We start from the raw sequence: 26,754 nt of genomic DNA, 5'->3' as shown, positions 1-26,754 counted from the left end.
ACGCACGCGACATACTTTGCATCCGTGATTTTCGTACCAATCGAGAGCGAGATTCTATCGATCTATCGAACATGCATCCAACTAATGAATCACGCTATATCGTTGCGATATAAATATTTTTCGCCGCGAAATAAAAACGCACGACGGTCGATTATGTTGATCGTAATGTGTATTGATGCTATCTAAATTCACATATTCACAATATAGATACAACTGCCTTAAAATTCGATAATTAATAGGTACAATATAAACAGTCGTCGATTAGGAGATTCGAAAAATAAAATTGGTCTTTGTTACTGCAGCTAATCGTACGCGTACGGTCCCAACATGTTTCTTTACATTTCAACGATTTCGATCTCGTTTAGGGTAAAATGATTCAATATTTTTCCTGAATTTGGCACGATTTAAAAATTTTTGCGGAAACTGGACAGACTTAATATTCGCTAAAAGAAGCCGTACGTATCGTATTCGCAGTCAATGTTCTCGAAAACGGGACCTTACGCGACCACCCGACGACACACGATCCGTGTCTACGGACGTATACCTCTGTATATATCATATATCCATGTATGTACAATATGTTTTATTTCGCGTTCACAGAAAATGCTGTTTACGTCGTCGCTGCGATATCAGCGTGATATTACGTGTTAAAAAATAGAAAAATCGATCGTTCGTTTCATAGAAAAAAAAAAAAAAAAAGAAAGACTGTACAGAAAATTAGCTAAGCGAGTCACTCTTGTCTTCATCTACTTTTCCTCAAGTTTCTTGATCGTATAGCACGCCAGCGCGTTACTACACATTATTTCTAAAAGATTCGGCCAACAAAAGGAAGACATTGCCGGTTGAGTTATCGTAACTCGAAGGAAACGCATCTGGTTAACGCGAAAAGGTCGTCGTTACTCGAGCGTTTCCCAACGTTTTACTATTTCGTTTCACCGGTTTCTTATCGCAATATCGATAAAACGAAGATTCGATCCATCACAGTTTCGAGTTTAGGACGGAAACGGGTTATTCCATGGATTACGCCGAGCTTAAAAGTTCTCTGCAACAATGAACATTACGCAACATATTATTTCAAGAGTTATCCCTCTATCCTTCCTTCACGATGGTTGTTTCAACTTGTTTGCGAACGTGTTCGCTATTCACGAGCATACCTTTTGCAATAAAACGATAATCGTAAGCCAATGTACACGACGACCGCGATACGTGTATCATGCATGCATCGTTGGCTACGAGAAACGAGCAAACGTTCCTCGTCGTACGGAAACTTTTCGACGACAAGCTGTTCCGTCTTTACGTCGCCAGATACTTACGTCGAAAGTTCTCTTCCCAGTAAACCAGTTCCAACTAATCCGGTACGCGATCGACTTCTATTGAGCTGAGCTCTTCTCTCTGCTGCAAAAGTAAAGAAAAACATATATTTAAAACGGGATACCTCGTGCTTTCGAAATCGCTCTCGGTCCCAATAATCTCTAAATACCCTAATTTACCGATAATCCCGATTAGGTCGACCTGCTTGTGACAGGCAATTTATCTTTTCCGTCGATGGTGCAACAAATCTCTTTATTTACTCAAACATATTACGATATTTACAAACGAATACGATTACAGCAGATCGATACAAGCTCACGCGCATTTTCTGTAATTTTAATTTCAAAATTCCTCGACAAGGTAACGATACAAAGTGTATGTACAAGTCCGTGGCAGTCGGTCCTGTTGGGCAGTTTTGAAAAAAAAAAAAAATAGAAAAATTACAATGTCAGTAAAAGTGTATCGAGATTCTTGATAAGGGAATAGGAAACGCGTGAAATAACCCTGTCGTACATGTAAAATCTGTTCAGTCTTGTCGCGATATAAAAATACAATGATCACAGCATCGAGAGCAGTCTTGTTTATAACAACGTGGAACCGTGTTCCATTGGAACTTATTAAAAATCAGTCTTAACGCGTCGCATCTAGATAATGATTTCCACTCGATTACCAAAATCTCCAAATCTTTCTTCGATGTCTTTTCTTTAGAACTGTCTGTCCGTTGTTCCCAGGGGCCATTAGGGTATCGTCGCGTTTCAGTTCAGACGGCGATACAGTCGTAGTCTTTGGCGTCGTCGTTGCTGTCGCGTCGGTAACGTTTATAAAAGATCCTCGGAATTCTTCGAAAGCGTTAATGGTAGATTCGTGTTGCTGGAAAAGGCTCGACTTTCTATCTCGAAAGAAACGTCTCGGACTTGAAAAGTTACTCTTCGATCGTCGCGTCGATACGTCGTTTTGATTCTCGTCTCTCCATCGAGCGACATCGTCGAAATTTCTCGCACGTGACAGCCTGAACGGCGAGGCGATCGTTTTGCCGATTTTCATCGCTATGTCGTCGACGGATCGGGATATTTTGTGGAGCGCGGTATCGGACGCGGGAGGAAGAGAAGCGTCCTCGAGCGGTGGGACTATCAAAGACACGCTTGCGCTAGGTGGACTGCCTAGGTAACCGAACGATTTGCGCGCGCTTCTGGCCGGCTTCGATTTAGAATGCTTCTGTCTGCGAGTTCTGACGGTACGGCGCACCAGGCTGTTTCTTTTACGTTTCTTACTCACTATAACGCGCCTTTGCTTGACCGGTGTCAGTTTCAGTGCTTCGCCTATCAGTATCTGTTTGTAGAGAGACGGTGATCCCAGGCCGTTGCTCGACGCGTGTCTTTTCAATTCGTCCATGACGGATTTATAAGAGGCGACGACGCGACGATTTTCGTCGTAACAAACGCGAGACTCTGACATTAGATACCGGAACGAATCGTTCGATGAGAATTCGTTCTCCTCGAATTCTCGTCGCAGACCTAACGCCTGGGTAACGTCCCTCTTGGGAGTTTCTTCGATCGACGTACGATCGGAACGAATCTTTTTGCACGCGATATCGTCCTGTTTCTTTCTCTTGAAAGAGCTGACCCTAGAGAACCGTCTCTCCGGTCGGGGCGTTTTTGCCGCCTGGTCGAGCAACAGCTGCTTATAGAGATCTTGGTTGTCTTCCGGTGTCTTGTATCGCGGGAAATCAGGATCTGTCGTAAGTGCCGCGAGGGACCCGGTAACTACGCTTTCGCTCTCCTCCCCCTTAGACGCGAGTCGTCGTTCGGCTTCTTTCGATTCGTACATTAGTTTAGCGACATGCAACTTTCGACGACGCGCATTCTCCTTCTTCATAGATATCGTCGAAGAGTACACGGTCCAGTACAACTTACCACCAGCGGCGCGCGTTTGCCGTTTGCGTCGTTGATCCGGTCGACTGAACGCGGAACCAGTTTGCAGAGCCTCCATTAAGCTGTCCATAACGCCTTCCTGAGTTTCGTGCGCGTTCATGTCGACGAGAGCGCGTTTCCGCGCTGCCCTCGCCGCTTTCTCCGCTTCTGCCTTCTCGCGGGCTTCCCTCGCTCTCCTCTGCTTCTCTTCGCCTTCTCTCAATTTGATTATTTCCCTCTGAGCTTGCTGTAAAAAACACCGCGGCAACAGCGTGAGTTAAGAAAAACGCCGTTAACAATCGCATTCCCTTCTTTTCTCTTTCCGCGATCGCACTTACTATGAAATCATCTTTGAAAGTTTTTACATCACCGAAGAACTCTTCTATCGTGTACTTCTGTTTGTCGAAAGAGAAGAACTCGGAAATTTCGCTGTACAAACCGTCCATATTCTTGAACATGTTCTGCATCACCTCGTACGATTCGCGTGCTTTTTTCGCGAACGGCTGTGAAATGTCATTAAGGAAAATTTATTCAGAATCGTTAACGATACACTCGGTAATCATCGATATCGATAGGAAGAAAAAGGATACGCCCATAACTTCGACGAAACGATCATCGTCGGACTGAGGAACTTTGGCATTCGACAAATCTTGCTCGAGATTTCGTATGTTGGAATCCATTTGTCGCAAGGTTCTCTGAACGTTTTCCAAGGAAACTCGGCTTGCTCTATCCACGTGCGCTAACTCCTCCGAGAAGCTAAGACACTCTGGGAACTTTCGTTCTATCGTGTCTACCAGATAATGCATAAGAGTTTGCTTGTTATCCACGTCCTTCGTGCTGGTCAACTGAAACATTAACCAGATCGATATTCAACCTGCAACGATTGATCATCGGTGATCAACATACCTTCGTAAGAAAACTGATCTCGAACCCGAACGCTTGGCCGTTCTTCGAGCCGGAGTTCATGTAGTTGCCAAGTAACAGGATCAACTCAAGAATTCTAGCAAATTTTTTACTACCCTTCACCTCTTCGCATGCCGCCGTGCCCGCTACTATGTCGGGTTTCACATCTTGCACCAGTTCTTCGTATCGCAGCATGAAACTCAACGACCTCAGTCTTGGCAATAGCCTTTTGATCGTCGCTATCTGTCGTTTTGCAATACCACTTAATCCAAGCAACTTCCTTTTCCAAGATTACACGAGAATACTTACGGTAACGCAAAATTGCTCGGCCTCCGTCAGGTCATCGTACTGATCCTTGTAAACTTGCAATTTCGACAGCTGTTCGGGTGGTGGTAAATACTGTATCAATCCCTGTAGTATATTATCCGAGATAACGGGTCCTTCGCATTTGAGCAAACAAGATTTCACCTCTTCGTACGACATGTGCTTCAGAGTGCCGCTCAAAAGTATTAGAATATTTTGCGCGGCTTTGCCATCCAGAACTTTTAGATCCTTCACTTTCTTCGAGGAAGCTGATCTACAAAACGAACATTAAATCTCGTTAAAAACCTGTCCATGTAACTGCAAGGTGATTCGACGTACTTGTCCACGACGTCGTCGATCTTCTTTCCAGTCGGTTTGGACGCAAACTTTTGAACCAGTCCGTCCAATATCTCGGGACTCGCTAACCGATCTTCTTGTACTTTCGTCCAAAAAGATTTCTCGGTAAGCTTGTGCGGCAAAATCTAAGACACGATGTATATAGTACATTTTGTAAGTATGATCATTTCATTGACCTTTAACAGAAAAAATGATAAGCGTGTAGCGATGCTCACCGCTTTCCAATTGGCTCTTTTTAATGGAGCTTCAACCTCCCATTTCTTTTTCGGCTTCATTCCGTGAGGTAATGGTTGCGCAGCCTGGGTAGTTGGGAACATCATCGGTGGAGGCATCGGTCCACCGATGCCCATTCCTGGCATCGGCGGTGGACGAGGTCCAGATTGCATACCTGGCATAGGTGGCGGCGGCGGTCCCATGGATCCGGGCATGGGTGGTGGACGCGGTCCTCCCATGCCTGGGAACGGTGGAGGCGGAGGAGGTGGTGGTCCTCCTCCCATCGGTAAGCCAGGACCACCCGGAAGTGGAGGGGGTGGAGGTGGTGGCGGAGGTCCCATCCCAGGTACGATAGGTGCACCCACCCCACCTTTCTACATATAAATTGTGTACCCATGAGAAATGAAAAAAACCGAATAAAATTAATAAGTAGACAGTATTCGAAGCCCACCGCGTTACTTCCAGCCGGCCTCCCCAATCCTTGTTCCAACTCCCTGATCTTATTTTCCGCGTGCTGAAGTTTAGCTTCAGCTTCCTGTTTACTGGCTATGGCTTCCTCCAATTTCTGCGACACTTCGACCAGCCGTCTTTCCTCCTCAGCTCGTGACTTTTCCACTAGCGTGTCTATTAAAGGTTGCACGTCGATTTGAAAACGTTTGGTCGCGCTAAAATCTGGATCACAGCCTGAACGATGCAACACTATTTGCGACACGCATTCTTCTATTAATTTATAATACGCCGGCCTGTCGAAGGAAATTAAAGATATAACGATGCTTGGACTTCTCGCATTTCTTTCGCTGACTAACAATGTTTCTAAATTTTTTTGTACCTCACTAACGCGTCGTCTCTGACGAACAAGAGATGCTGAAGTATCGACAGAAAGTAGGGTTCAGCAGACGTTTCCATTACCATGTTTTTAATCACTTCGAAACAATCGTTGACGTCGTCCAGTTCCAATCGAACATGATCGAACCTCTGCACGAACTCTTCGTAGTCCTCTTCCTTATGATCGCTAAAGATCTTCAAGTGCCTCGCTAAATCCTCCGATTCGTCTTTTTCCAACGTCTCTAAAATATCCGCTAGACCGACTCGCATAATTTCGTTTCGCAAATGCAACCTAAAGTCCAACTCTTCGGCCGAGGAGATGATGGAATTTATCAACTGAAGGCACTCCACCTATCGAGAGAACGCAGATTCTTTCAGGACATCTGTTAACGAGCAGAAAAAAAGAAAGAAAGAACGAAAAGCACATACTCTCAAGTTTTCGTTCTTCTTGTTCATCAGTCCTTGCACTATCGGTAGAAATCTCTCTCTACCTTTAAATTCTCCGTTCATAGTGATCGCGTCTAGGACCTTTTTATGACTATCGCTGGATATAAGACAAACCGCGCCCAGTAGTTTCACAGCCTCGGACATGACCGATGGTTTCGTCGGTTCCAACGATCTAGCCACGATCGTGAGCGCCTCTTGGTGGGCCAACATCTCTTTTATGCCAACCGTGTTATTCATAATGGCCTTTAAACATCGGATGCATTCGTATTGGATACGCTCGTACCGGGTGTCGCTGTCACAGGATAGAAAAGTGTCTCTTTAAAGATAGACAACTTCGGTGGACAAAATAAAATAAATAAATAATTAACGATCGTTCGACGAAAGCTGCACGACTATTCGAAATGAAATGAAACAAGCGAGAAAAATTCATTCGATCAGTCGAGCAGCACCGATGCACGCAGCATTACACAGACAGGTGATGTATCATGCAAAAGAATCAAAGAACAGAAACTAACAGAAACTATGCGTCCTCCTGCTATGTAACGCTACGAGTAACCGCAATATTTCACTGAAAAAACAGATCAATTGCTAGCGTAAAAAAATTAAAAAGTAATTAAAAAATAATTAAAAAATTCGGGATCTGGACAATCTTGCCTATCATCTTGTACTTTTTCTCCCTCTCTCTCTTTCGCTCACTCGTACACACGCATCCATATCGAAAGCTAAGGAATAAAAAAAAGAAACGATGCATCAAAAAAAAAATCTAAATTGCTAATAAAATTGAAGCGAATAGAATATTTTTACGTGAATTACCTATCGTAAGATATGAAGGCACTGGAATAGAACAATACGAACATTAGAAACTCTTGATAGGACAATATCGAGTATACCTATGCGACGACAGAATGATACGATTTTTTCTTTTGCTGTCCTCTGATTAAGAATACTTACTTTCGATAGCATTCGTTGAGCGTGGCTAAAACCTGTTTCAATCCTTTCGTTCCAAACTCTTGAACCCAACTCAAGGGGTTGTTGGTCAACGCTATTCTCAACGATTCGACGCAGTTGTAGATTTTATTAACGCTCAAGTCGGGCTGCGCCAAATATTGTATGTAATCCGCCGGTTTATCGAACTTTGACCTGTTCTCCTGTATGCTACCTTTGTAATGCAACACCAACATTTCCTTCTTCTTCGTTTCCGACTGCTGGCGCAACGGTTCCTTCTTCTCCTCCGTGAGATTCATGTTGGCCTTTAAGCAAAAACGGATATTATAGTATTGTATTCAATTAGCTGCATTCTTCTGCTACGATCGAGAACTCACCAACATCTCCTCGAATCTGTCGTTCATCGTTTCTTTATCCATCCTTTCGATGATACAACGTTGCTGTTCGATCTCGTTGAAATCATCGCCGGAGTGGGGCCGGGGTATCGTGTTGTTTCCCGAACCACTTCTGACCCCACCTCCACGCCCGGACTTTTTTGGTCGGCCGAACCATGTATCCAGCTGAAAAATAATATGAAACTCGTTAAATTAATCGGAGGTATTTTCGCCGCGTAATCGGCACTGCCAAACCGCAATGTGATCCGATTCTACCGGACGTTCGGACGCGGAAGCTATGTACGCGTACGGCATTCGATCGCCTTTCGACTAACATAAGTAATCAAGGTCGATAATCGCGGCCAAAACTCTCTCTCTCTCTCTCTCTCTCTCTTATTATCTACTTTGCGACAAGTTCAAGGAAAATGGATAAAATCTTACCCAATCCGTAATCATGAATCGAACTGTTTAAACCAACGAACGGAGCGATGTCTTGTTTTCGGTGATGACAGTTGCGCGCGTCAACAACGCGAGTCATCGAAACTCGGCAACACTTTCGAAAAACCTTCTTCACGATTTATTTCACAATTAGCCGATCCTCCTGTTTCTCGAAATGTCTCGTTCACGAACTGATACGCGATATCGTGCGCGCCTCTTTAATTATGTTGGAGAACGTTATCATGATATTATCAAACGTCACACCTTGCATTCCACTATCGGCAAAGATAAAGAGAAGTGTGCGAAGGTAAGAGATCCGCCTCAGTGTTATCGAATTCCTTTTCCGTGATCGATCGCCGATCGACTGGCGAGAATAGGATTGTAGGCGAGATCGAGGTAACGGAATCACCGGCGAGTCATCGAACGAGCCGAAAGAAGGGAAGAAGATCGGGATCGCGTTGGTTCGAGGAGACTTGGTGGAGAAACGCGCTTGCGTACTAACTGGCTGGACAGTCTACCCACGTCCGGTCGTAGAGTTGGCCAACAGTCAAATCGAGTCGCGTATAACAGGCTGCGATCGCGGCTTTCGATGTTCATCGTCGGAACGAGGAACCGTTTCTCCGTGCCATGGCCCGTTGCTTATCGCTCGACTATCGCTTAGCTCGCTAACTTTCTTCACGCCTCCGCTTCTTCCTCTTCCATCTGTTTCTACGTATAAAAAGCGGTTACCACGCGAACGGTAGCCAATTATTATATTTGGACGTTAGCGATCGGTAACGCTTCCACACGACCGTCATCGATTCTACTGACTCACGTCCTATGCTTTCGACGTCACCGACCGCTCGAACAAGTGTGTCATAGCCGCGAATAGCTCAAGGCTCCGGTAATTCGCATAAAACTGTTGCCGCCAGAGCACGGAAGCACATTTTCTGGCGATAACAACAATAAAACGATAAACAAAGAAAGTAAAATGAATGATTTGTTCGCCAGGTAACAGAGTCGAATCTGGAGCCCTGTTTAGCGCCCATCGACCCGCGTGAACCACTTTTAAAGCTAGCAGTATCTACCATCTGAACGGGGCTCGTTTCGCGGGAAATGTCGCGGATCTAACGCGATTGCATCTCTAAATGCAACGGTCTCGTTTCTTCGCCAACGAAAACAATAAAAAAAGAACAAGTTGCGCACGCGGATGAGATCAGTTGCATGAACGGTCGATGATGTAATCGAGCGCGACCGACGGCCGCGTTAAGTTCCTTTCGTTCCCTTTTCTTTTCCATGTTTTATCATCTCTTCGACTGTTAGATTCGTCGAATTATCGGGAAGAAAATTTGAAAGTTACCATTGATGGAACGCGAAGAGAGGAAAGACCGGTTTTTAGTATACCACGGTCTATCGGGAATTCTTGAAAATATTCTCATTTCAAACGATTACTTCGCGCCTCTGTGTGCGTTTGGCTTTCATCGAATTTCGTCGAATCGACGATTTGCCGCGCGAGTTGATCGAACAGAGAAAGAAGGGGAAAGGAAACACGGTTGTGAGATCGAAAGAATTCAACGCTCGTTAAAGTAGCGACCATGATAATTCGCTACCTTGTCCTAATATTTACACGGCCTGCAACACTTTTTTGAGAACGTAATCTTTTCCATGCATGGGACAATTCACCTTGGACGATTCACCATCCAGTCTCGTATGGAATAGCATGTGTTTTTTTTGTATCTTTGACCATGTTCGAAAACTTAACATGGTCATCGTCGATTTTAGACGACAGTCAGACTAGAACAGAAGCGAACCACCTTCGTTCTTACGAAACCTTATATACCATTCGATACTTGTTCTTGAAACTGAAACCTATTTCAAGTGGAGTTTTTTTTCGTTATCGCGTTACTTTGCTAAACAACCGATAACTGTAGGACAGGAAGCCTAACATACATTTACGCATGACGTCGTATCGCTGTCAGCTGACATTTACATTTAATGCGCTTCCACGTAATTTTCTGTACTTCTAACGTGTCCTATTGTCTCTATTATCCTGTTCATCGTTAATTCGATCTCGCACGACCTTGTTATCCAATTAATTCCATGCGTTCTGAAAGCGCGAATGCGTTACAAAAGCGGCAGTCGAAAGTACATTGACTTCAAACTTTGCCTTCTGTTGCAACTAAATCATTTTGTATAATCAAACGCGATAGATTTCACGTTATGCATGTTATTTCACAGTTATCGCATTGATATATACTTTTTAATATCAAATCCTTAGATACTTACAAAACCTGCAGACGATTTGTCTTTTCTGTTGGCCATAGTTTGATCTTCTTTAATCGTTACCTTCTGCTATACATTTTCTCTCCTGTAACGATAACAAAGAATTTATGAAGATAATTTTAACCAGTTATATTGGCAAATGTTTCTATAATGTTTTAACCTATAACATCTGTTTAAATGTAAACATATTAAACTTAACGGGAAGTGAAGATGTTAAGCTTGGAAGTAAATCAACAGGTGGTACCAAGATGATCTCACTATTGAAGGCAGTTCAAATAAACTGTTAAAAATATCACAACATATTATTGTTTTCAGTATAAATCTTAAAGATTACACATTTTTACTCTTATATATTTTATAATATCCAATAATATACAGAACGGTGAAAGTAGAAAACTATATTATGTAAACACGATAAAATGATAAGAAACGAAAGAGATTATAATCTATTTATTTGAATCAATTCACAGCATAACAGTATAATATTACAGTTAAAGAAAGTTAAAGAAATGTTGATGACCATGAAGAATAAGGTGAAGAAAGACAGAAAAGAATAAGATGAGAGAGAAGTTAAATACGTTATACTTATTTACTATTATGAATATTAAAGTTGTCTGTTTTGATAACTGATTTACTTACTCTGTTTCGTTTAAAATTTTACACAGCAACACAAACTTTTGCTAACCACGAATTCCACGTCGCTTGCATTCATTCGTAGAGTATATTAAAATCAATCGGCAGTGTATTTTAACAGTTTGCCGTAGACCAAACGAGGAGTGCTTGCAATTTCTCGAGGAAAGCGAAATGACCTTTCCAAAGAAAAATATTCATTTCAGCCGTTATGACAATGAAACACCTGCCAATGCGAGGCAACCTCCTGAGGATAAGAATTGCTAGGTTATCAAGTAGTATTTAAACACTTTTGAAGAAACGAATAACTTATTGAAAAACCACTGATACCAGGTGATACGTAATAAGGAAAAAAAAGCCGTCGCATCAGTTAATATTCGTGAAAAGAATAGCCGAGCCAGAACGAACGGCACGCCAGAAAACGTTGCGCGAACAACAGCGCCAATTAGAAACGAACTGCGAACGTCATTTTCCTCGAAACAAATTTCTGTGCCGGTAATACAGAAATGAAAAGAAAAATCTAATTATCGATTTACATCAAAAATTTCAATAGATATAACAATAATTTGATTAATAAACAATTGTAAAATTAAAAATAATAATTAAATAAATATTAACAAATATCAGATAGAAGTATTTAAATACAACTGGCCGTAGAACCGGTGAAGCGGAACGTCATGCTTGTTTGGGCACGCCGGTATCCTAATATCAACAACTCGACGAAGAGCGACCTAGAAGGGGGTCAAATCTAGTCAGTCTTATCGCGACCGGTGAAGGATACGAATCAATCTGTTAAATATATACCGGTACGGCTTGATACCATGGATATTCGTGTATGGATTTATTAGTGTGTTACTACATGTGTTACTGTGTGTGCCTATGGTGTTTCCCATGTGTTATGACATTTTTATACAGGTGCATTAATGTGACGTGTGGTGTGGAACCCCGTGTACCTGCATGTGCTTTATTGTATTTTATGGTGTGGTTTTGGCACATATAGATCATTGTAAACCATAGAGTTTGATCATTCACGCTCTCCATCTTCGGATGGATAGTCTGGGTAAGTTCTCATTTTATTAAATATCTCTGATTGTGAGATTGTAATGGTAATTAGATTTTCTCTTCTCGGCTTCTACCATTTCAATGGTAATTGAAAAATTGTGGTATTATATTTTATTGTTCAATTGTTATTTTCTCAATTATTGCTGAAATTATATTTTCTGTTTCAACAACTTATCGTTTCAATTGGTATTTAATCTTATCTCTTTTTGAAAATTTTATTCTTTTAGGTGGGTCACTATCGTAGCCACCTCCACGCGGTGTGACCTGGTAATCGGTATCGTTTTCTAAACATTTGTCAGACGATAATTTTTAGAAAACGATATCGAGCTGAGAGCTACGATTCGGTTAACATAAAGTAGTAAAACCAATTTTTCGAGCGAACACGCTATTTTTTTAATTCTGATCCTTTTCTTCAGAAGGATCCATCGAACCTATTTCACACCGCATTGAAATGCAATAATTTCATTATCGGTTTTAAGGTGTAAAACCAATAGTTCTAAGTTTCTTTATTTTTCGAAAAAGAAATTTTCTTTTGGGATAATCTGTTTCGCTCACTGTCAAATGGCACTAACCATAGAGTTTGGAATCTTGAAAAATGTTTACCCTCACCGCGGCTATTTAACGAAAGTCTATTGTAATATCAATATTATCTGTGATTTTGGAGAGAGTATAATAGTAATATCGAACTTCGCGTATCGGGACATTCTGGGTACAGTAATACGAAATACTACCTTTTCCCGAGGATTTCCTACTAAAAGGATAATCTTATATTTCAGTACATCATTACAATCATCTCGTGTAAACGCAATAAACATTGTATTCCTATAAAAATATATTTTCAATAAAAGATGAAACACATTTTTTCCTGTGGTGTACCGAGATATTATAATTTATCTTTCTCCCTATACTTTCTCCGCGAAATACTGTGCTACGTTTTGTATTCCAAAATAAGTACTTAATAAATGAAATTGAACATTTTACTTCGCGTAATGTGCTACGTGGATCAAGATGATATGTGTACAGTATCGAGTACAGTAGGTTGCCCAAGGGAAATGATGTTATAGAAGGAAGCAGAATATTATAAACATTAAAACATAAATACCAATTAAAATTCTTCCGTGTCAATGTTTATACGGAAGTAGTAGGAGCCTCTCCTGCACCGTTTCCCTTGGGACTGGTTCTGTGAAGAGGAAGCCCGGTGAAGGAAAAATCTTTGGGAAGGACCAGGAACTCCGCAACCCCGGAACCTGAAGAACAGGAAGTATATGATGAGGGCCAGGAAGGCGGGAACTCAAAGAAGCTTACTTACCATGCTCGATACTATACAGAAATGTTATCGTTACGGCTATCTCTGAAAAAGAAAGAAATCTAATATACGTAATTATAGTTAATTCATACATGGGATCGTATGCACATACGTATAAGACAATGAGTTTTGAGATGAACGAACGAACGAATGAATGAATGAATGAATGAATAATAAAAAACAATCTGTAAGAGACGCAAAGGATAAAACGATTGAAACTTTATGATACAGTTTACTTTCAAAGATTAAAAAATTTGTACAGTTTCAACAAATATCCTTTATCCGAGAGTAAGGAATCGAAACGTGCTTACTTTAACTCGGCTATCGTTTGATCGTTATCTTACAAAATGCTAAATATAGTTAGTTTTCCATGAAATTTCAAGTAGAATCGGTCCGCAACGTAAACCCAAGTATCCTATGTTTGACACTGTACTCGCATGCTACACCGAATTTACGAATATGAAGGCAGAAGATTTGCTGGAATTACCGTTCAAAACGTGGAAGCTTGTAAAATCTAATAACAATTCGGTTAGACACAGTGCAACATATATCCTACTAAAGTTGATTCTTGTAGAAATTAGAAATCATAATCTTACGGTCTGCGAGAAGAGTATTAGCACTGAACCGCGATCTAATGCGATACATGTTATCGTATGAAAATTTGAAAATGCCGAATTATACTTTGTCGATTTCATGATCGCTCTAGACATCGTAAAAAATAACGCGATCCATCTTGTTTTTTTTTTTCTTTTTCATCATATCTCTGTTTTTTTTTTTATAATCTTTTCTTTTCTTTGCAAAAATGACGTAACGCTATGTCACGGAAGCGAAAAATAAATTCTCTTTCGCATCCAATTACAAAATATATGAAGTCATTCATTCATCAGAGTCGCTCTATGTACAAGCTAAATGTACATAAGAATTTATTAATGTGTACTGCGATAAAAAGTAACCACTTATACTGTATACTAAAGGCCATGTCGTCGTATATTTCAAATCGCTTTCCGCGCCTCCGCTAGATTCGTCGCAGCGATCTTTTTCTGGCGATAGGATAATAATTACGATCACGAAATAGGTACGCAAATATTTTAGCCGATAACAATCATGTTTTAACGAACACACACGAGAAGGGGATATATTTCACGAACAAACAATAAACAAGAAGTTGAAATCAGCTGACGCTGATGTTCGTTCAGTTTACTTTGTTAATTGTTACATATAAAAACTGCATATTTCTTTTCTCTCGACATACAAACTTATATAATTATTGCATACACGATTTCTCTGCCTTTCACTAGGCTGTAAAAAAAAAAAATAATACAAACGAACAAACTATACTATTTTTAGATATCAACCATTCTTGCGCAAAGATAAAGCGTTATCTTATGAAATTAATCTCTCGAATAACGATATGCAGTTTTTATCGAAATTGTAAACAAGGTTAAAAATCTATATTTGCCGTTACCTAATTTTCCTTCGGTTCGCTCGTACATATTACCAATCGTTTGGCGCAACAGAGTCGAGAAAACTTACTTTACCGAGACCTAGAAAGAAAAAGAGAGAACAGAAAAAAAGAATGAATGAGAAAAGTAAAGATCTAGAGAAACTTACATAAAATTACAGTATCCATTTTTACGTCTAACCGAAAAATGATGTTCCGACTATCGAACGATATCGACGACAGAAAGATCGAACTTGAAACAATGAATTACATTACCCTCGAGATCGCGAATCGCTATGCTATAACGCGCGGAAAAAACGAGCACAAACCGTTTGTGTTTAAACGACACTGATAAACTTACATTTTAATATCGTGCAAATTTAACTTGAAATATATTTTACAAGAAAAAAAAAATTAAGAAAAATTACGAACAAAGAACTTATAAGAATAGCACGTGTACTTTATGCGTTGAAAATAATCGACTTTATACCTTTACATAGTAGACATAACTGAGAAAAAAATAGAAAAAAAGAAAAAAAGGAAAAAGTTAAAACATTCGTGGCACAAGAACAAGACGCCGAACTGAACACGTTATTTTCGATATAAATCGAATCTCGACTGTTGTGCCGCTGCGTTCAGGATACACATAAAAGGTCTACTCTGTAAAATAATGATATCGATTACGATAAAATATAATCGTCGTATGGAAAAATTAATAACGACAATAATGTAGCAGTATCGAAGTATCTACTGCAATTCTTCTGCAGCATAATTTCTCTTTCCTCTGTCGTAACGAAAAGCAAGTTTTTATAAAATGATGTCGATCATCGACTTTTCGGAAGGATTAGCATTGGTTAGTAGAAGTTCCAAAGTCGTGTACCTTCCGCTTTTTAAATGAGATAATCGATTTAAGTGCTTGACAAGGTGCAACGCATGGCGGAGTTTCACCAATTGTTTTGATGATGTTTGCTATGAAGGAGGACCATTCCGAAGATAAGGAATCATCCGTAGGGTATAAGTTTTCTGCTTGTTCAAGCATCGAGGCAATTACGGATACACCAAACTAAACAGAAAAGCATTGAAATGTAGATATAAAAAGAAAACCGAAAAAAATAAAAAAATAAAAATAAAGCGTCGTTTTAATAAAATCGTAAACAAACCTCGTTCGTAAGAGCAAAAGCCAAACTATTGATCTTGATAGGCTGACTAACAGAGTCTGATAGCGAGCGAGCTAGACGAAGTATCGTCCCGAAATCTTGTACGTCGTTGAACCAACGTTGAAATTCCGAATGTAGGGATATTAACAGATGAGAATCTCTACGACCTATTACGGCTAATCCTCGAAATATAGCCTTCCACAGCTCTTCTAATTGATTACGATGGTCCGTTACGTTCACGAATGGCAAGAACCTCAACAACAGCGTCTGCACAATAGAATAGAGATGAACAGTGAGAAAAATCGATCGACTTAAGGTTTCCTTACCTTTCCTTTCCGAATACTTAGCATACTTGCTAATTTATCGTCTCGTATTAACTGAAGGAGAGCCATCAACATTGCATTTATTAATTCCGGGCTAGTCTTTTTAACAACGTTTGTTTCATTTTCTCCTTCTTGATTTTGTTGTTCACTCAGCAGAGCTAAAGGATTGTGTAAATCTTCGAGCTTCAATTGTATCACGTATAACTGATAAAAATAGAGAAGAAAAATAACGATTGTTCAAGTAACACGACAAAATGATCGAGTTCAACATCTGATATAAATACCCTTTCAATTTCAAGCAACAACTGTCTCGTTCTTTTTGTATCTTTCTGTTGCATTTGCGTTGTTTGCTGAGGATCACTGTTTGGTACTACATCCATGTCGATTACTTTACGCGGTGCAATTACGCTGGCGAACTGTAGTTTACCTAACGAGTTTTCAAACTGCATTGGCGTGTATACTGGCCTCGGAAGTACATGATGAGATTGCTGATCCCGATCTCTGTAAATAATGAAACTTTATTCTAAACTATTCTAAATAAATCTCGAAAGGAGTGAAAATAATAATTACCTATTATCTCTATGGTAGCCATTGTTGTTGTTATTGTTGTGTTTTTTATCCTTCTGATCCTGATTTGTGCTCTGTTTATTTCTTTTATCGCAGAATACGGTATAGTAATAATCATCAACATATGGCTCGTTTGTGTTCAATTGTAGCAGTTGAATGTTAATTAACCACTGCTTCTCTCGATTAGTCATAAGATCAGCATATTCATCGTATTCGCCAGAACTGCTTACTCCATTTACTCCTTGATACTGATGATGATAATGATATTGTCGCTGATTATTTCGGTCGTAATTACGATGGTGTTGGTTGTTTTTAAAAAAGGTTTGATGATTTCCTTGCTGTTCCACATGATGAAAGGGCCTATTTTGATTTCTTTGATTTCCAGGATGCGGAAAAGAATGTTGTTGTTGTTGTTGTTGTTGTTGATGATTAGTTTGGTTGATAGGAAAAGGAGGCATCATGCCATGATCGGGCCGTAAAAATGGAGGATGACCTAAATTTGAATGTGGAGGTTGCTGCAAACATATATTGTTTTCTTTGAAACAGTTATATCGATGTGGCTGCATGTAATTTAACGAAACTTACTGGGAAACTGTTACAAAAAGAACCATGAATTGGCTGTCTTTGCGCAGGATGCGGCAGCATTAAATGTGGTGCTACAGGATATCTCAGTACATTTCCGGGTTGATCTGTGGGAATAATTATTATTAGCTTGCAAGAAAGCTATGCACGTTTCGCTCATCAAAGCAAAATATACTTACTGGGCAGTAGTCTAGGATACTGCACGAACGGAGGGTGCGGAAACCTCATGTTTGGTGGTAAAACAACGGGATGCGGGGGTGGTATACCCAACCCCGGTGGGAAACGCGGTGGACCGGATAGGGAATCGAACAAAAGCGATCCATCGGGCTTCTGTTGCTGCGTCTGAGGGAGCTTATTTAATCCTGGAGGAGGTCTATTCGCGATTAGACCTTTCTCCAATTCTTCGACGGTGCACACGTTCGTTAAAGCCGACGGTAAGGTTAAAGGTGGGCGAGGTTTAGGAACAGATAAATTAGGACTATCCCATACCCCAGGTCTGGGGACGATACCCTCTTTTTCATCTAACACCAAATGAGATAAATTATCTTCTATATCGGTATGGACTCCATTCTGTAATTATTATTATTAAAATTCAGTCATTCTGCCATTGCCGGTGAGAATAAGACAGGAAGAGATTAAAGGAAACGTATTTACTTTTTTCCCTCCAGCACTTTGGTGCTGCGGACGACTGGATTCTGTAATCTTTGCAAGTTTTTCATGATCTTTCTCCCAATCGCCAATCGTGGCTTCAGACCCAAAAGTTTCATCGTTTAGCGCATCGTATTCCTCCTCTTCTCCAATATCATCTTCTTCCAATGGACAATCCAGACCATCTTCTAAACTGCTATTCTACACAGATTATAAAAAAACAGAAGGGAATGTGAAAAGCGTTATTGATGCAGCAATTTTTAGATGAAAAATATTTTTTTTTTCGACTATAAAACAAACAAAATTTTGATACAATAAAGATGCGCAAGCCGTTTCGAAGCATTCGACGGTTATATACTCTGCCAATTCTGCTAAAACGATATGTATAAACTGGCCAAAGAAACAAATGGAAGAAAACGATGCGATAACGGAGAAAAAATTAAGGTAGCGATACTTGAGAAGAAGGTAACAGTGTTAATGACCTTTGAAGGGATCGAAACATTGGTTAGGTTATGCGACGTACCTCCATGGCTACTCGAGGTAATGGTACGTAGTGGGTGTTTTAGAAACGGTATACGTACAAACAAGGGATGGATGAAAGCAAAATATTAAGAATCGATTAAATAGGTTTTGAATGCTGCGTTGCATAAGCAATTATTTGTTTTCGAGGAATTACACGGACAGCTTAAATTTCTGCGTGCACGAACAGAACCACAATCCGAGTTTCGTCGAAACCGCATACGTTTCCGTACTTTTCTTGCTGCATTTGCCAGCCTTTCGAAACAAAACTCGCTACCAAATATATATTGAAGAGGGACGAGCTTACTTACTGCAAGCGATGTATCAAAATCGAAAAAGAAGTCTGCCATTTGTTGAAATTAAGTGTACAAAATGACATGTTCTGACCAAACGTCAAGCGATACGAAAAGCATCAGCTGTCATGGCGGTCTTAATCTAACTTCGTAATCGTACTCTAGATGTCGCACATGTTAGTACAAAAACTGTATACTTTCGTATCTTGGAACATTCAAACGATTCGGATAAACGAATCAAATCAATTGAAAAGCTGATACAGAGGAAGAATTTTTCATCTCCACGTTTCTCCACTTGTAATTCAGGTTTGTAAAACCTAGTTACTTTTTAACTTACGCGAAGGTAAACTATAAGTTCATTTGATTCTAGTATAGAAAACGAAGAAGGAGGGAAATGATTATAGAAGACAAGTGAACAGAATGTGCAGTTTTATTGCCATTAATTTTCATCGAATTGTGCTAGTTTCCTTAAAATTTCTTCATCCTAATTGAATAGTGAAACGATCGGTGATCCGCGTTATAGAACGTTAAATGCTAATCGTTAATTGGCAGATTGCGCAAGCTTAATCGCGCGTATACACCGCATAGTTTGAGCAGAGATCGTTTGCCGTGCTCGTGGTTAACGATCGTCACCAGGTTTCGTGCGGGTGTTTTCATTCGCGTCGGAATCGGGGCACGCGTATGCGCGTGAGACAATCGTGTCATCGATGATCGCGTAGAAAGGAGCATTTCGTCCGAACGATATCCGCGTTTCGAACAGATATCGCGTTTAAACGCTGCTCGTGGCAGCGTGACAATCGTCTAGCGTGGCTAGACTGCTGGCTCTCAACGACGCCAGACTCAAGGAACTATGATTCAAAGTACTCATGCCGTGAGGGTCTTCGCAATGCAGGTACAATCGTGAACTAACGGACTTGTGACAGTCGGGACACAGACGTTTCTTCTTCTTGTCGCGTCTCTTCAAGATGTCGTATGCGCACCTGTAAATCACGCGTGTCTCGATTACACGGGCCGCGGAGGGAATCGAAACGGAACGGAACGGAACGGAACGGAACAGAGCGGAGCGGGACGGAACGGAATGGGAATGGGAATGGAACGGAAGGGAACAGAAGGGAACGAAAAGGAAGTGGAATGGAACGGAACACAAATCGACACTGTGTTTTATTGTTCGTTTCAATGATCACGTTGTACGTATGTACTTATGTACGCTGTAACGTTCGTTTCACCTGGCGTGCAATATGTGAGAGCAGGGAAGCGCCTCCAAGGAATCGGCCTCGAGACCGAACGGCTCGTTGCAGCTACCGCATCGCAATTCCAAGTCTTCCTCCATCGCCGCGGCTAATCTTTCGTGATGGGCCTTTTGTTCTTCGTCACCGAGGGAACCGTAAATCCGCGAGAGCCTTGATCTCACGGTTCGCACCAGGAACTATGAAACAAGTATGTATAATTACGATTCAATAATAGATTTATAGGGGGAGGTGTCGTTTTACCTTAGCACCGACCGATCCGGCAACTTCGAGTAGTCTCGTGTTGAACTCTAGGGGACGACAATTGCATATTTTATGCTGAAGTCGAAGCGCTTCGAGACACCTCGCGGCACCGTCCATCGCCTCCATTTGGCAGAGACGATCGCCGGTCGCTGCCGCGGAACCCATCGCGCTTTCGTATTGCCGAAACGCTTTCTATAATGTGCGTAATAGAAAAATTACGACGACGGTACGCGCGATATTCCCGCTCAACTTACGTTTATGTCGGATTTCTTCCGATAGATATCCCCCATTATTCGTATGCTTCGGGCATAGCTGGCTTGATCCCCGGAAACTAGCGAGAGTCGCGTTGCCTCCTGTACCAATTAAACGATCAAACTTTTTCAATAGAAAGCTTTACTTGAAACATACCGAGCAATAGTCGTGGGCGTCACCGAGTTCGCCCTTTTTTCGAAGCGCCGCCGCCATTTGCAGCAGAGCCGCCCTGTGATGGCGCGAATTCAAATCGCCCAATTGTAAACTCCTCGAGAGATCGTACGCCCGTGCGGCATATCTCGCGCTTTTATCCGCGTCGTGCAATCTGCAGAACAACTCCGACAGACCAACGTATACCTATGAATCGAACATCGATTTAATGTAATCCCTTGCCGATCATCTTGCCTTTCGAATAAATTGGCTTACTTGTAACTCCAGCGAGGGGTCTTGAATGGAATGGGCAATTTTGTGCGCTCTCTGAAACGCTTCCAAAGCTTTGCAAAATCCAGCCAGTTCCAAGTGGACTCTGCCTACCGTCAGATGAACCAGTCCAGCGGTCGCGCACTGATCGCATTCGTTGTACAAACTGCGCGAAGGCGTATGAGTTACGATAACGATTGCATTTATTCGAAAGTAGGTAAAATAAAATCGAGTACCTGTGTCTCGCGTAATCCAAGGCTCTATCGAGCGCGCCCAATCTTTCGTGTGCCCTCGCCAAATTCAAGTATGCCTCTGCACGCATGTTAGGCGAGTCCAGCTCCTCGGAGATGCACAGTTGTTTGTGGCCAAAGTCGATGCTATCCCTGAAACGACGCGATTTCTCTTTCCTTTATCCTTATTTACGTCGAGTTCGTAAAGAGAAGTAGCTTATATGGAGGGTAACGAGTAAAGTTCACGGGTTCTTGTCGCGTTTCGCCTCGAGAAACCGACGGAAACGGAAACGGAAACGCTTCGTTACCGTGTCAAGGATCTTCGAGCTTCTTCCGACTCTTTCGCCCGGTTAACCAAACACACTATCTTTCGGTTACGATCTCTCTATTAAGCTCTTTTCTCTCTTCCTGTTTCGTAGACTCGAATTCAAGGATTATGTACCAATTCGTTCTTTTTTCGTTCTTCGCAAAGCACGTTTAGATTAATTTATTCGAAGCAGTCACGAAACGCGCAACAGCAGAGAGGTCGTCCCGCATTAATTATACGATGCAAATACGGTGCAAAAGTGGAGGCCGCGTTAGCCTATATTCTATATTCAGGGAAAGAAGACGGTACGAGTTCCTCTCGCGTCGCTAATTCGACGAGTGGACTCGAAAACCGACGACGGTATAGAATACCGATACCTGTACTTTCCCCAGTCCATGTAAGCTTGATACAGATATCCGAGAAGAGCAAATTTGTCTTCCCGTTGTCTGATGTTTTTCAAAGCGCCCCTCCATTTTCGAACAGCGGCCTGTTGTTTGTGGGCGCGGTACAGTTTCAAGCCTTGTTCCACCTGGATGAAAAAAGGAATCGGTATTTTTAATTAGCGAGCAAGGTTGCGTTTCAGGGTAAACGCTAAACGTCGTATCGATTCGTCCTTGAACTTCCTCCACCGATGGTTTAAGATCCAACGATCCCGCGCGATATAAATAGCTTGGATCGACCTCGAGGAGGGGTAGAACGTTAAGAAGGGTGATCGAGCGTCGACGATAACGCGATTTCCCGATCAACCGGAAATCAAGCCGTCCACTTTCCTCTTGCTTTATCGGCGCGAAGGTTGCGATTGTTTAGTCACGCGAACCCCGCGAACACGAATCGATTTCACGGACGCGTTGCGGCGCGATCGGAAGGCCACGGGTCGCGTGCGGTCTGATCCGTAACGGCGCGGCGTGTACGCTCGGCAATGACCGAGAAAGAGCGTCCGTCGAGGCCGCGGAACGCGAACGGGTGGAAAAAAAAGCCCAGCAAGTCGTCGAGGAAGGTTACGCGAGATTCCGCGTCATCGTTATTTACCCGTCTTCGAGCCATATGCTGATCCAAACGACGTCTGCATCCTATCAGACATTCCCACAAACCAGACCCGGACCTGCCGTTCTGGTAGTGGCCGTTTCCGTTCGAACCCTGGTGCCGATAATCCTCCTCGGTGAACTCGCATACGTCCAAAGGATGTCGCGATCCGTCCGGACTACCCAACAGAGCGGTCGCCGATAACTGATGGCTGGCCGGACCGCTGTGAACAGCAAAGAACGATCGGTCTTGGCTGTCGAACGTTCGTCGCCAATATTCCGTTCCATCGGCGTGGCGCACCGCGGTGCAACGCGACGAAACGCGACCAGACGCGGTCAAGATCTTACGTAATACGAGAATATTCGGTATTATCGAGAGGCAACGTTGTTGAACTCGGATCGCGTTGGAAAGGCGGTGCGGTTCGATTGCAGGTGACAGCAGAGGATCCTAAAGGTTTGCCAGCTCGAGACGGACGGGACGAGCTGCTAGCTGCTAGTCGTTGTGGGCGAGGCACCTGTGACCTCTTTTGCTGACCTATATACCGAGTTGGCGAGCACCGCGGCACTCGCGACAATCGCCCCTCCCGTATCCCTTCGTTTCCGTTCCATTTTCTTTCCCGTCGTTTCCTTCCGTTTCCCTTCTCCGTCTACCGCCTTTCCACCGCTTTAATCCCATCGCGTCGCGTCGCGTCGCGTTCCATACCGATCGGTTATTCCCGATCTAATCGATACTTGCCCGAGATAATCTCTCGAAGATATAGATTCCCATGACATGGCTAAGTTTGTTTATCCACGTTACTTTTCTCTCGGGGCAATAGGTTTTCCGAGCGGGCTATCACGGGCATCGTCTCGATCGCGTGGCTCGATCCTCCGGTTTCCCGATGTCGTCAACTCGACGCGACGCGGCTTTCCCTCGTATCGCGGAGATGGGCCGCTTTGCGTTTCATCGGCTCGATCGGTGCACCGCTCCGTCGCGAATCTCGACTCGCCGTGATTCACCGGGTACGACGAGATATCGGAGAGGACCGAAAGAAAATACGTAGCTTCGTGTAGTAAAAGGTTTCGAGGTAGAGCTCTTTTCCCGGCCTGTTTCGTCGAGGTTGCTTTTGGACAGAGATTTTCCACGTCGACGGAGTTAATTGTATTTGCGCGATTCGGAAAAAATAGCTTCTGTTTTTGCGCGTTCTCTTTTTCTTTTGTACTTGCGTTTAATTGAGCACCGTGAAGAAATACTGCGATTACCGGGAAACGCGGGTGAAGAGGAGGAGCACGGTCACGGTAACCGTGATTACGGGCTGGATCTGGGATTAGGATCGGGATCGAGATTGGAAACGACGTAGGACGGGTACGAGAGGTAGCGCGAGTCGAAAGCGTACGGGCAGACAAAACGAACCACCGATCCGTCAATCATCCAGTTTCGATTCGATTTCGGTTTCTATTCTTTTTTTAGCGTCCGGCGCTTTTTTATTATTAATTTCGTTCTATCGTTCAACGAGTAACATCGTATAATCTATGACACTATAACGATACATATACGTATATTTGATAGAGATAATGGCTATTTGGTATCGAACACAGTGGTACTAAAGGTTCGAGCAAGACCGCCGAACACGTTCGGTAATAACGCGAACTTATCTTGAAACTCGTTCGTTCGTCCCCCACCCCCTATGCCATTGCCAATTTCGTTTCGCGCGCACGAGAAACGCGCGCGAATTTTCACGGAACCGTTTCTCTTGATTTAACACACGCTTTAACCCTTTCTCGAGTCGATTACGTCGCGTCAGTGGTGGTTTCGCGTGTCGACTTGTCTCGCGGCGATTAAATTGTTGAACGAGCCAATTCTAAAGGGAGGAATCGGCTGGTAATCGTAGCGGCGATCGAGTTAAGCGTCGAAAATCGCGTCGGCGATGATTTTCTACGTTGGTTCGACGGAGCGTATAAAAGCTCGGTATTGAAATTCGGCGTCCGTCTCGAGTGAAATAGTGGAAAACGCTTGAGAGTCGAACGCGCGCAATGACGTTTTGTCCTCGCGGGAGAAGAAAGAACGACGACGATCTCGTTTGGTTCAACGCGTTTCCACATGCCGTAGCTCGATGTTCCGCCGTACGAAAACGTTTCCTTCTCCCTTTATCGTTTGCCGCCCCTCCACTTCACTCTTCCCTTTCTTCCCTTTGTTCCTTTGACGTCCGTGTTTCTTCCGTCGCCTCGCCCGTTGGGTATCGTCGCGAATCGAGAGGGTGTTATCGAGAAACGAAACGCGACGGAAAGCGATCGAGAAGAAGACGAGACCGCGTTGTCGAAGGGTCGCGGACCGGGAACGGATCAACGGCTCGACCGTACGACCGTTCGATCGTCCGACCGTCGCGTCGGGGCGGGGGGACAACCTTCTCCCCGTGCTCGGTGCTCGCGAAAATCAACCGGCAATGGTCGGGTTAGAACTGTCGCGCCCGAGCCGCAGCAGCCCGCAACGCACGACCCGACCGATTCCTCTCTTCTCCTTTCCTCTCTCCTACCAACACCCCTTTCTCCCTCCTGTTATCCCGCCGTCCTTCTCCATCCTTCTCGCTCCAACCCTCTCCCTCTCCCTTAACACTACCACCCTCTTTCCTTTTGGTCCGCTGCTCTAATCTCCTCTCCTCTCCTCTCCTCTTCTCGCCACTTTGCTGCACCACTCTCTCCTCTCTCTTTCCCTTACGCTCTCTCACCCCGCGTTCCAAGCTTTTCTCTGCTTTCCCCTTCGCCTCCCTTCCCGCCACGTTTTACCTTTCCTCTCCTTTTCACCGATCATCGTTATCCTCCCCGACCCTTCGTTGTTCTGCCCCGTTCTCTTTCGTACACACACAGCGACGCGGAGAGGGTGGCGGTGACGCGCGCGCGAGCCTTTTCCATATCCGGCTGCAGCCCATCCCTTCGCGCTTCTGCTACCCCTTGTGCAGCTGACAACCATTTCGATCCGCTAGCTTTATATCGAGCAGGAATATTTGTAGGATGTCCCTACCGAGTCCTATTCGCGATCGTGAGCGACGGAAAACGTCGGCTGACCTTTAGGTAGATATACCAACCAGGAGAAAATTGGTAGGAGACAAACGCGTGAACGCGGTTGATTCTCGTCGTGGACGCGTTTCGCCATAAAAATGGGCGAGGCATTGCCCTTTCGTGAACTTTCAGCTTTGGCGGATGTAGGTATCCCAGCCGGCACCGAATCCTGAAAGGAGGAGAGAGTGACCCGTTTTTCGTCTCTCTTCTCGTATCTGGATCGTCCGCCTTGCGACTTCCTCTCTCTTCGTTTTCGACACGATCGCCTCCGAGTTGTTCCGAGATTTCACGAGAACCGTCCCGTTTACGGGGGTGCGATACACCACCGCCGCCCTCACCGCCACCTCTACACCCTCATCCTCCTCCCCCATCCCTGCTTCCTCTCTCCGCTTACGGCTTACGTATTCCATTCGACAACGCGGCCGATGCGCGCGTGACCCCACGGATGTTCAGAGAGATCAACCGTATCCGGAGATCGTCATCCTCGCTATCCCACCAACAATATGATCCACGCGTTTGCTATACTTGAGAAATTTGTTTCTCCATCGATCCATCGTTTTCTTTTCGTTAACCTCGCTTTCCGCCTCCATTCTCCCGCCTTTTATTATCTATAACGATTCAGAGGGTTCGCTTACGGTATCGCGTTTCTTTTCTTATGTAGGTAAACGGGTTATCGGTTCAAGGTCGATCTGAACTATCCGAAGAACGTGGTCGGAAATCCTCGGATTCCTCTTTTATATCTATATCTATTCCTTTTCTTCCGTTTCACCGTCCTAGGATTTCAATCGGTCCGACTAGGAGGCAATGTATCGAAATATTGACATTGGCGCGTATGAAAAATTGGCGCGGATCGTGGCGGATAGGGGTGAGTCGGCACGAACGGAGACGCGGGAGTAACGCGGAAGAGAAGTTTCGAAGACGCGAAAACGCGGTATCGGCGATTAAACCACACCCCCCGACAACATTTCGCCAGCCACTAAGTCGAGTTAGGAAAGAACGGAGGCGGTACAGCGATGGATAGCAGAGAATTTCCACGCTCTCTAATTGGTCGGTTCCTGGTCGAAAATAATCCATCTGGGTGTAACCAAGCGCTAAACGTAGCTCGTAAAGTATTCGAACGTCGTTGGGTACGCGCGCGTTTCTCCCGAGTCCGAGGAAGCTTCGACGCGAGTGCGAGTGCG

The 26,754-nt window shown here is 43.4% G+C and overlaps 4 protein-coding genes across 6 annotated transcripts; all 4 read right to left on the bottom strand.

Annotated features, from left to right (window-relative positions):
- Positions 1–683: 683 nt before the first annotated feature.
- dia (diaphanous related formin 1) lies at positions 684–11,373 on the bottom strand. The gene is made up of 16 exons (XM_076692971.1): positions 10,928–11,373; positions 10,292–10,373; positions 7,592–7,774; positions 7,221–7,519; positions 6,252–6,561; positions 5,827–6,173; positions 5,449–5,740; positions 5,000–5,371; positions 4,767–4,909; positions 4,434–4,701; positions 4,128–4,367; positions 3,812–4,066; positions 3,560–3,724; positions 3,225–3,468; positions 1,314–1,395; positions 684–1,042 (listed from the first exon to the last, which is right to left on the bottom strand). Exons 2-16 carry the CDS (start codon positions 10,325–10,327, stop codon positions 1,021–1,023), a joined length of 3,258 nt encoding a protein of 1,085 aa, XP_076549086.1. The 5' UTR covers positions 10,328–10,373; positions 10,928–11,373; the 3' UTR covers positions 684–1,020.
- On the bottom strand, positions 1,725–3,218 carry LOC117600990 (uncharacterized). The gene has a single exon (XM_034317153.2). The coding sequence runs from the start codon at positions 3,184–3,186 to the stop codon at positions 1,978–1,980; it is 1,209 nt and encodes a 402-aa protein (XP_034173044.1). The 5' UTR covers positions 3,187–3,218; the 3' UTR covers positions 1,725–1,977.
- A 215-nt stretch (positions 11,374–11,588) lies between the features above and the next one.
- Positions 11,589–18,961, bottom strand: Patr-1 (Protein associated with topo II related - 1). Of its 3 annotated transcripts, XR_013063620.1 has the most exons (12): positions 18,835–18,961; positions 18,011–18,205; positions 17,536–17,926; positions 17,360–17,463; positions 16,778–17,289; positions 16,492–16,708; positions 16,211–16,411; positions 15,888–16,151; positions 15,608–15,790; positions 14,752–14,830; positions 13,290–13,331; positions 11,590–13,227 (listed from the first exon to the last, which is right to left on the bottom strand). XR_013063620.1 is itself a non-coding variant. In XM_076692972.1 (10 exons), the coding sequence occupies exons 1-10, from the start codon at positions 18,871–18,873 to the stop codon at positions 14,816–14,818; spliced, it is 2,121 nt and encodes a 706-aa protein (XP_076549087.1). In that variant the 5' UTR covers positions 18,874–18,961; the 3' UTR covers positions 14,020–14,815. The 3 variants fall into 3 exon arrangements, 1 of the variants encoding a protein (XP_076549087.1); XR_013063619.1 differs by having other exon boundaries at positions 11,589–13,331; XM_076692972.1 differs by lacking the exons at positions 11,590–13,227; positions 13,290–13,331 and having other exon boundaries at positions 14,020–14,830.
- Positions 18,962–19,118: 157 nt separating this feature from the next.
- LOC117600984 (43 kDa receptor-associated protein of the synapse homolog) lies at positions 19,119–26,414 on the bottom strand. The gene is made up of 10 exons (XM_034317134.2): positions 23,274–26,414; positions 22,545–22,761; positions 21,893–22,044; positions 21,215–21,361; positions 20,985–21,144; positions 20,715–20,915; positions 20,561–20,659; positions 20,307–20,498; positions 20,043–20,242; positions 19,119–19,796 (listed from the first exon to the last, which is right to left on the bottom strand). The coding sequence occupies exons 1-10, from the start codon at positions 23,309–23,311 to the stop codon at positions 19,586–19,588; spliced, it is 1,617 nt and encodes a 538-aa protein (XP_034173025.1). The 5' UTR covers positions 23,312–26,414; the 3' UTR covers positions 19,119–19,585.
- Between the last annotated feature and the right edge of the window lie 340 nt (positions 26,415–26,754).

This window comes from Osmia lignaria, chromosome 16 (assembly GCF_051020975.1).
Source record: "Osmia lignaria lignaria isolate PbOS001 chromosome 16, iyOsmLign1, whole genome shotgun sequence".
NCBI classification, from domain to species: domain Eukaryota; kingdom Metazoa; phylum Arthropoda; class Insecta; order Hymenoptera; family Megachilidae; genus Osmia; species Osmia lignaria.
The sequence above is the reverse complement of the archived record's forward strand: the minus strand, read 5'-3'. Positions and strand labels throughout refer to the sequence as shown.

Coding starts and splice junctions, on each gene's coding strand:
- LOC117600990 (XM_034317153.2), bottom strand. CDS start 3,186: ATGAAGAAGGAGAATGCGCGTCGTCGAAAGTTGCATGTCGCTAAACTA.
- dia (XM_076692971.1), bottom strand. CDS start 10,327: ATGGCCAACAGAAAAGACAAATCGTCTGCAGGTTTT. Junction 3,725..3,811: donor GTTTCGTCGAAGTTATGGGC/GTATCCTTTTTC, acceptor GACATTTCACAG/CCGTTCGCGAAAAAAGCACG. Junction 1,396..3,224: donor GCAAACGCGCGCCGCTGGTG/GTAAGTTGTACT, acceptor TTACTTTTGCAG/CAGAGAGAAGAGCTCAGCTC.
- Patr-1 (XM_076692972.1), bottom strand. CDS start 18,873: ATGGCAGACTTCTTTTTCGATTTTGATACATCGCTTGCA. Junction 18,206..18,834: donor ATTTTGATACATCGCTTGCA/GTAAGTAAGCTC, acceptor TAATCTGTGTAG/AATAGCAGTTTAGAAGATGG. Junction 17,927..18,010: donor AAAGTGCTGGAGGGAAAAAA/GTAAATACGTTT, acceptor TAATAATTACAG/AATGGAGTCCATACCGATAT.
- LOC117600984 (XM_034317134.2), bottom strand. CDS start 23,311: ATGTCATGGGAATCTATATCTTCGAGAGATTATCTCGG. Junction 22,045..22,544: donor AGCATATGGCTCGAAGACGG/GTAAATAACGAT, acceptor TTTTTCATCCAG/GTGGAACAAGGCTTGAAACT. Junction 20,916..20,984: donor ACCCCTCGCTGGAGTTACAA/GTAAGCCAATTT, acceptor TTCGATTCATAG/GTATACGTTGGTCTGTCGGA.